The sequence below is a fragment of the Capsicum annuum genome, chromosome 1 (genome assembly GCF_002878395.1).
Source record: "Capsicum annuum cultivar UCD-10X-F1 chromosome 1, UCD10Xv1.1, whole genome shotgun sequence".
NCBI classification, from domain to species: Eukaryota; Viridiplantae; Streptophyta; class Magnoliopsida; order Solanales; family Solanaceae; genus Capsicum; species Capsicum annuum.
The window spans coordinates 3,581,907-3,591,532 of NC_061111.1; the positions used below are offsets into that span (position 1 = coordinate 3,581,907).

General features: G+C 35.6%; 2 protein-coding genes across 2 annotated transcripts; one reads left to right on the top strand and one right to left on the bottom strand.

Moving 5' to 3' along the window:
* Nucleotides 1-898: 898 nt before the first annotated feature.
* Nucleotides 899-2,851, top strand: LOC107865299 (cytochrome P450 86A22; the record flags this gene model as incomplete). Its single annotated transcript, XM_047414574.1, is given in 1 exon segment — nucleotides 899-2,851. A coding segment is annotated over 1 exon segment (1,614 nt). The 3' UTR covers nucleotides 2,542-2,851.
* Nucleotides 2,852-3,943: 1,092 nt separating this feature from the next.
* On the bottom strand, nucleotides 3,944-9,270 carry LOC107865309 (short-chain dehydrogenase TIC 32, chloroplastic). The gene is made up of 8 exons (XM_016711604.2): nucleotides 8,953-9,270; nucleotides 7,079-7,310; nucleotides 6,827-6,906; nucleotides 6,031-6,184; nucleotides 5,338-5,416; nucleotides 4,865-4,949; nucleotides 4,447-4,493; nucleotides 3,944-4,352 (listed from the first exon to the last, which is right to left on the bottom strand). Exons 1-8 carry the CDS (start codon nucleotides 9,056-9,058, stop codon nucleotides 4,188-4,190), a joined length of 948 nt encoding a protein of 315 aa, XP_016567090.1. The 5' UTR covers nucleotides 9,059-9,270; the 3' UTR covers nucleotides 3,944-4,187.
* Nucleotides 9,271-9,626: the final 356 nt, after the last annotated feature.

Consider the following 9,626-nt stretch of genomic DNA (forward strand, 5'->3'; position numbering starts at 1 on the left):
TACTTTCTCCGTTCCACAATAAGTGAATTCTTGAATTTTGGCACATATATTAAGAAAAAAAAAATAAAGACATAAATTTATCATTTTTTTCATTTTTATCCTTTTCAAATTTCAAAACCTTAATAATAATACATTACCCTTGGAAAGATATAAAGTACTCCTTCAATTAATGAAGGGACTATTTCTAATTGCTAAGCTCCTAGAAAGTAATTAAAAGTTGCTAATTATTTAAAAGCTGCTAAGCTTTTAATTGAAGAAGTACTTAAAAGCTGCTAATATAAAGTATTCCTTCAATTAATGGGGCACAAGAAAGCTGCTAATATAAAATCCTTGAAACTCGATCAAAATTTTAATTAATGGATGATAAATTTGGAAAAGAAATTCAATATCTATCTTGAATTGTGAACAATTCAATTATTTTGAAAACTAAAAAATACTCCAACAATTCACTTATTGTGGAACGAAGAGAGTACTATTCTGTCCGCTTGAATTGTGAACAATTCAATTATTTTGAACACTAAAAAATACTCCAACAATTCACTTATTGTGAAACGGAAAGAGTACTATTCTGTCCGTAATTTATGTAGCACACTTTTGTTTTTGTCTGTCCAAAAAAAATTACCTTTTTATAATCGAAAACAAATTAATTTTAAATTTTTTCTTTTATCCTTAATAAAATGATTCATAACCCTCAAATCGTCTAACAAGTGTTTTAGACCATTAATTTAAAAAATAAATCGCTTTTTTCTTAAATTTTATATCAAATTTAGGCTAATGGGAACAAAATTCAGAATTAAAGGTTGCCATAATTAAGGACATTAAATGCAAATAATTGTGAGAATTTTTTTCTTTTTTTTCCAAAGTTTTGTTTTAATTAATGAATTAATCTTTTATACAGGGAGTTTTTTTTGTTCTAGTGTGAGTGAAATGGAGGTATCAACAGGCCTGATGATTGTATCAATTGTAGCAGGCTATTTACTATGGTTCAAGTCCATTACAAAATCCATGAAAGGGCCCAAAGGCCCAAAAATGTGGCCCATTGTTGGAAGTTTACCCGGCCTGCTTGAAAACGGTAACCGGATGCATGAATGGATATCCGAAAACCTTCGGGTCTGCACCGGTACATACCAAACTTGCATATGTGCAATTCCATTTTTAGCCCTCAAACAAGGTCTCGTGACAGTCACGTGCGATCCAAAAAATTTAGAACATATATTAAAGTCTAGGTTTGATAATTACCCCAAGGGTCCCACTTGGCAAGCGGTGTTTCATGATTTGTTAGGTGAGGGTATATTCAATTCAGATGGTGACACGTGGCTATTCCAGCGCAAGACGGCTGCGCTGGAATTCACCACGCGGACCCTGAGGCAAGCCATGGGTCGTTGGGTGAATCGAGCCATTAAGAATAGGTTTTGTCCTCTACTTGAAATGGCTCAGGTTCAGGGCGAGCCGATTGAGCTGCAGGATCTTTTGCTGAGGCTTACCTTTGATAACATTTGTGGTTTGACTTTTGGCAAAGACCCCGAGACGCTCTCTCCAGGTCTACCCGAAAATGCATTTGCCACGTCATTTGATCGAGCCACTGAAGCCTCGTTGCATCGGTTCATTATACCCGAGTTCATTTGGAAGTTGAAGAAGATGTTGGGGCTTGGAATGGAGGTTAGCCTGAGCCGGAGCTTGAAACAATTGGATGATTACATGACCGATGTGATCGATACACGTAAGCTGGAGCTGGTGAATCCTCGGGATGGCGGGCCCCAGCACGACGACTTGCTGTCTAGGTTCATGAAGAAAAAGGAATCCTACTCTGACAAGTTCCTCCAACACGTGGCGCTCAATTTCATCCTGGCTGGACGTGACACATCATCCGTGGCATTGAGCTGGTTCTTCTGGCTAGTCAGCTTGGACCCTAGGGTGGAAGAAAAGATACTGGTCGAGCTCTGCACTGTCCTTGCAGAGACACGTGGCGACGACACGTCAAGGTGGCTGGAAGAGCCACTAGTGTTTGAAGAGGTGGATCAGTTGACATACCTCAAGGCAGCTTTATCAGAAACCCTAAGACTTTACCCGTCAGTCCCAGAGGACTCGAAGCATGTCATTTCTGATGACTATTTGCCGGATGGCACGTTCGTGCCGGCAGGTTCAAACATCACATATTCCATATACTCAACCGGGCGAATGAAATTCATCTGGGGCGAAGATTGTTTAGAATTCAAGCCAGAGCGCTGGTTGTCACAAGACGGTAACAAGTTTCAGGTTCAAGACGCATTCAGATTCGTCGCATTCAATGCAGGACCAAGAATCTGTCTAGGCAAAGACTTAGCCTACTTGCAAATGAAATCAATAGCAGCAGCAGTCCTACTCCGACACCGGCTCGCGGTGGCACCGGGGCACAAGGTGGAACAAAAGATGTCACTGACATTGTTCATGAAATATGGTCTTCTTGTGAATGTCACCCCTAGGGACTTGACACCAATTTTAGCCAAAATTAACCACACCAATATGGCAGTAAATGGGATTGCAGTTACAAGTCAAAATTAAATTGTTTATGATACACTAGTAATATGGTTAAAATATATACTGAAAGTTATTTTCACGACGAGCTACTTTGATCATATGAAAAATGTGGCTTAACTATAACACAAATAAGGTTTATATCAGGTTCTTATTTGTTCTACAGTATACCTCATGTATAACTTTTTGCCAAAGTTGGATATTACACCTCAACTTTTTTTTCTCTTTATCACCCTTTCATTTTCCATAGTCAATACATTATAGTATATGGTTATATATAGATAATGTACTTTAGTTTTGTGAAAATAAAATTAATATACAAGTACTTGTGATTTTATGTTTCTGTACAATGATGTAATACTTGTCTTTGTTGTCCTATTAATAATGTTGAAAACGCATTCACCATCCACTTTTCAGTCTTGTATTTAAAATACAGTCACTGTTATAAAGTTTTAAATTTAACAAATAAAACTCCGTGATAATGATCGAGAAGTGTCTATTTGTGAATAAATACATCGATACAATTATGATGCCGGCTAGTAAAAGATTTGCACTGACTCGTAGAACAATGAAGTGTATGTCCGGTCATAGTATGATCTATAGGTCACATGTTCGACCCGAATATACTTCTCTAACAACTACTAGCCATAAGTCTTTTTCCATCTTGCTACAACAGAAAATATTTCTGCCAATATTGATAATTGTTTTAGTGAATCAATAATTTGCCAATAAGAAAATATTTTGTGGCTCAAGTTCGTCATATTAAAACTTGCTTTTTGAATATTTAAATTAAAATAATTCATGTCCATAGGCATGATATGCCCTCACATTATTTTTTTTAGTGATGTTGCTCTCATGTTTACAACAACATTTACGGCTTTAATTAAATGCAACCATATATGCACCACTTTGACATATTGATTAGATTTTGGTTGTCTTCTGTACTTGAGAGAAAATACTTTATGATTTTTTCATGTTCGTTAGGTACTTAATTAACTACTTATTGGCGAAAACATAATTAAAGTTGAAACAACCTCCGAGGTAGTGGTATGAACTGTGTACACTTTACTTTCCTCAGACCCCACTTTCTGGGAATACACTCGGTATGTTTTCTTTGTTGTTGATCCTTGAAGACCAACTTCAATACAAGTTTAAACCATGTTGCAAATTTTGAATCGTCGAATATGCAATATGAATCCACAGAATCTAGATGGAAACAGATTAAAAAGTACAACAGCATACCCAGTGTATTCCCGCCTACTGGGGTCTGGGGAGGGTAAAACGTACAGAGTCCATAGCACCACCTCAGATGAAGTAGATAAGCTGTTTCCGGTAGACCCCGGCTCAAGACAAACAGATTAAAAGTTACAATAGTTGCAAAAGCATAGAAGTATACTGATGAACTTATGATGAAAAGAAGCAATAAGGCTATACCAAAAAGGGACACTATAATCAAGAAGTTCAAGTTTTCTACATGTGCCACTACTTTGCACCCAAGCATCTGAGCACAAACCACAGATTGGGTAGTTTTTATCTGTACACATCCAAAACCAGTAGAGATGTGTGCATAGCAAAACAGTATTTGAAAAGAAAAAAACATGAGAATTTACGAAGCGTAGTCCGATGATCACATACTGAGATAAGCAATCCACAAACCAACATTGGCATTGCTTTTACTGAGGTTTTGTCAAATTCAAGCTGAAATCCCAGAGTTTCTTTGCCAATTCTGCATCTTTAGCCTGAGAAGTTGGTGCAGCAATATTGCTATCCGCAAAGTATTCACCGGTTATTCCCTTCACCTGAGGATGCAAAGCCACATAGCATGTTGTTGCCGCTCCCTAGAATCGAGAGAGAAGCATATGAGGAAATAAACACAAAATCTTTGTGACAAAACAGTTATATATAATCTTACATTTGCTAGAAACTACTCACCTGTGGAATATTTTTAATGAAGTATTTGCCAATCCAGTTAACTATACCTGCAAGAGGTCGGAAATGAAAAGATTAACTAATAGGAAATATAATAGGATTAAAGAACTTCAAACACTACATTTATATCATGTTGAGGTTCTAAACTTTGTATATGCCCTGCATGGTGTAACTCCTCACTGTTGGTTGTGTGGCGCCCTAGAAGGATTTGGAAGTACCACATTTCCTATCAGTTAATACAGCGAACGTTCATGAAAGAATTACTTCCCTTAAATTCTTGTTCCATTTTAAATACCTATAAGGGGTAGTTTACTTTGAGGGGTAAGGAAATGTATATTTATAGCCCATTGAAGGGTACAATTTCATGAGAAATGGCATTAAAACGATAACAACCACTCTGTGGATGATTTCAAAAATTTACCTTCAACCAAATTATGGTGACGGAGAAGATTGGTATTAATTGCCCCTGGGTGAAGTGAATTAGCCGTTATTTCCGATCCTTCCTCCTGTGCAGGCAAGACAAGTATAATATATCATTAGAACTTCTGCTTAGCATGTCTTGAGAACCACTTGATCATACTGCACGCCTTACAGGATACGTAGCCTAATGTAATCTCTTGATAAATTCTTTTAGTTCCTAGACTTATTACTCGGATGATTTTCAATTAAAAAAAAAACTTGCATATAATGGTGGAAACTGTTGAAATGTACATTCCTTGAAAATTAAACAGTAATTCAACTTCAAAATTGTCACTGGGAGAGAAGAACAACGGACAGGGACATGAAGTCTAAATTTTTGCAACTAAAATGTTTCCTCTGGATACTAAAATGTTCAACATGTTACTAGTCGCAGAAATTAAGTTAAGTTTGAATACTCAGAAGACAATAGTTTACCTTGAAATGCCTTGCAAGTTCATTCGCGTGTAAAATATTAGCAAGCTTTGACTGTCCATAAGCAAGTATAGCAGTGTAACTGGAAATAGAAAATAAACGTTACTGTAAATCTCTTGCGCAACAAAAGCATTCATCGTCTGATCCTGAACATGATTTTCATTCTGTTTTCCTGATACAATTTGCGGTTTTATACTGCCATACTGTCCAGACAGATTCTAAAGTAAAACTGATAGCTATATATATATATATATATATATATATATGTCAACCAATGAATATCATGTTGTTTCTCCAAGTACAAAAACTTGAGGCATTAATGATAACACACGATATTGCAAAACCTAGTATACCAAGAAAAGTAGAATATAGAATGAGGAACTAACATTGTTTCTACTTTGGATTATGCCAAAATAATGTGTACTTCTGAAAATTCATTAGAACTTGCCACATTTTTTTTCTTTTTGATACAAAACCTTGCAACATACTTATTGTGAGCAAGCATGAGAATTGGGTCACTTCTAAGTTAACCAAAGTAACATATAACCCCATTTTAGACCCAGTCTTCATATTATAATTCCGATTCAGACTCCAAATTTAACTATGCCCATTGTTTATCCTTAAAGATGTGTAGGTAAATAGACAGAGACGTATACTGAAGAAGAGTAATATATGCGCATAAGACCATGAAGGTACCTATCTTTGTCATTGATTTTGTCAAAGCGAATTCCTTCGCGGTATGTAAATCGATGTCCCATTGATGAAACGTTTACAATCCTCCCTTCTTTATGGCTTGCTTGAGCTGTATCTTTTAGGTTCTGTATCAAAATATTTGTCAAAAGAAAATGACCTGCAAAAACATTACTAGTCTTACATTGGTGAAAGCAAGTGATACTTCAACCTGAAATAATCTCAAGATAAGAAAACACACATAGCTGTCGGCATTAATCTAACTGACTAGGTACTTGAAGTTGCACTTCAGTTTTGACACCAAATAAAAGACATGATGGGATTTAAAATACAACCATCTATTTCAATCTATGTTGCTCGAACTCTTCAAAAATCCCGCCTGGTGAATGTCAGACCGAGTAACATAGACTTCAATATAACATTCCATCAGACAATTTACGAGTCCTACTTTTAGATTCTTGAAAACCAATGGGCAAGTTACAGCAGATAAAAAGGAAAAACATATTTTTTTAATAGAGAAAAGGAAAGAAAAAGTAAGAAAACAAAAGAAATCTAATGCAGAAAACAAGTAACGATTGATGGAAAGATCTTCTACAAGCAAATATAGCTCTGAAGAATGATGCCATTTTCACCAAAAATTAGCCAATCAAAATGATAAAAGGCCACATATCCCGAGAAAGGAGTCATTGTATTTTACATAGTCAAGGGATGGCATTGTATGGTGAAAAATCTTGATGAAAATGAGAATACTTTCCCTATAACTAAGATATCTTAAGCAAACATAAAATATAAACTCATTTACCTAAATGATTAGTTGCAAACTGTAATTCAATGTTGTCTTGAGAAAGCATGAACGGTGGAGCCATAACCCCTGCATTGTTGCTTCAAAGATAGTAGAGGCATTTAATAACTTAATATTCATGCATCAAGGTGGAGGGCAGAGTGGACAGAATATTTGTTCCGAACAATACTAATGGACCAAAATTGAAAGCAAAAATCAAATTATGACTGTATGTTGAACCCGTGAAACAGTTAAAACAAAATGTTTGCTTACATTAGGATGTTCAGAGGATAGCCAGTAGAGTTATATTCTGCTGCAAACTTCCTAACGGATGCCATAGACCCGAGATCCAACTCCATTACATCAATTTTGGCCTCAGGAATCTCTTTAAGAATACTATCTTTAACTTCTGTGCCACTTTTTACATTGCGAACCGCCATCACTACATGTACACCACGCATTGCAAGGACACGCGTTGTTTCTGCACCAATACCACTAGATGCTCCTGAAAATTTAATGATCAGGATAAAAGTGAGCCTTTGTTCAGCATTTCAGCGTGCATTGAAGTTTAGCAAGTAATTAGGAGGCAATCGTTATCCAATTCCAAAATGACCTTATAAGCCAGAAAAGCAATACGAAACTCTCTACCTAAATCTATTTATTCTTGAAATCGATAAATTTTTGAACTCTTGGTATTTATGAAACATAAAAATACAGTCGATAGGAGGTTTCATAACATGGAAGTTTACGGAGATGAGATGAAATAAGTTGCCAAATTATTTCTTGAAATAGGCGATATAAAAGCTGCTAACTTCAATTATTTCTTTCTGATTTATTCGACATAAATCAACATAAATATCATGGACTCCCATATTCAAAACATCCCATGTCAAAGACAATTTACTACCGTCCATTTGCAGTCTTACGAAAAGAAATGTCAGCAAGTAAGAAAAGTTGTCAAATGAACATTTCTTGCCATTGGTATCCACACTTAAGTTCTACTCAGGGGCTAAGGCCCGCGCTAGAGGGCCGGAAGGGGGTTCATCCAAATACATAAGGCCATATATATAGTAGATGTTGAATTCCTTTAATAAAAATCCTGCCTCCGCTACTGACTTTACTAGCTATATCAAGAAATACAGTCAAGTCATTACACTTGCATCAACCTAACACAACCCTTCTCCTTTACCCGGGCTAGGAAAAATTCCTGTTTTGTGAACTCAGGCCAAGTTTATCTCAACAAACATAACGCATGCAAGAATACAAACTAGGCACAAGTTCAACTTTCTTCTATCGGCTCTCAGCATAAACTGTAAACTGGAGAACTATAATTTCGTATGGTGTATAAGAATAGTAAAGGGCAGCCCGGTGGACCAAAGCTACCGCTATGCGCGGTGTCCGGGGAAGGGCCCCACCACAAGGGTGTATCGTACGCAGCCTTACCTTGCATTTTTGCCCGAGGCTGTTTCCAAGGCTTGAACCTGTGACTTCCTATTACGTCTTATTCAGTATTTTTCTTATACACATTAAATCATGACATTAACAATACAAAATACTATTCCTTTTCAGTACTATTCTTATTCTAATACAACCTATTCATTTCATAGAACAAATCAAACCGTCGATGAGAAATAATCACAACATTACTAATACACCCTATTCATATTATTCTTATACACTCGACCAAACGACCCCCTAATTCTATTATTTGATGCTTGTGACTCTTGCTTGTTAGTTGAGTATATATTTTTTTTTGATACACTACAGTATTTCAACATAAAAATAATTATAAACAGGAGAAGAAATAGCATCAAGTGGAAAAACCACCCTCACCCTCACCCCCACCCCACCCAAAATAGAAAAGGTAAAAAAAATACTGTCTTCGTTCACTTTTACATGTCACGTGCATCAATTTGACTAAAATACGTGCATCAATTTGACTAAAATTATTATAAGTTGCAATCTTCTCATCTCAACTTCATTGAACAACTAGGGCACACCCTTGGGTGCTCATAGTATATATTATCACGATGAAAAAACACATGTTAAAATATTGATTTGTCAAAATTCATATACTGTTTGACACTCGATGCGACAAGTAAAAATGAACGGAGGGAGTAACAACTAGTCAGTCAAAAATTGTGAACCTGTAACAATGGCAGTAAGGCCAGTAGCATCAATTCCTTGAGTAACTTGTTCAGCAGTTGATGAAGATGAAAATCCAGATGCTCCATTCAATCCAAATAACCACATTTTATTTTTTTTTGCTATTAATTTTTCTTGGATTTGTAGATTAGTGACAGATCAAGAAAACAACTGTAATTTCTTATTCCTAGAAATATGAATATATATATATATAATTTATGTTACAAAGAGTAAAGACATTTTTCTTTCATTGGATTGATAAATCCAATGTTATTTTACACTATGAAACAAGAAAAGAAAAAAAAAAAGCCAAATGCACTGTATGGGCGGTGCAATTTTATTAAATTTAAATTCGTACAAAATTCGGATTATATTAAATTCAAAATATATTAGTTCCGAATAAATATTACGAATTAATATAATTAAATTAATTATTTAAATCCAAATAAGTATGAATTTAAATAAGGTCAATATTTATTGGGTTAGTCATTAATTTGGGCTACAAATGCTGAACTCAGTTTACTAAACCCAAAATATTATCATATTCTAGAAGCCCAACTAAGCGTCACATGTCAAATGACGTGATATGCCAAATTAAGTGAAGGAGTCAATAGGACCGTGTCATATGTCAAACTGATGCAGCAGACCAATGAAATAAAAGCCCATAAAAGGCGCC

Bases quoted from the DNA above. Each gene is read 5' to 3' on its own strand.
- LOC107865309 (XM_016711604.2), bottom strand. From the start codon at position 9,058: ATGTGGTTATTTGGATTGAATGGAGCATCTGGATTTTCATCTTCATCA. The intron at 7,311-8,952 runs GTTCACAATTTT...TTAAATTTTCAG, and splicing joins CCTTACTGCCATTGTTACAG to GAGCATCTAGTGGTATTGGT. The intron at 4,950-5,337 runs GTAAACTATTGT...TTGCCTGCACAG, and splicing joins AACTTGCAAGGCATTTCAAG to GAGGAAGGATCGGAAATAAC.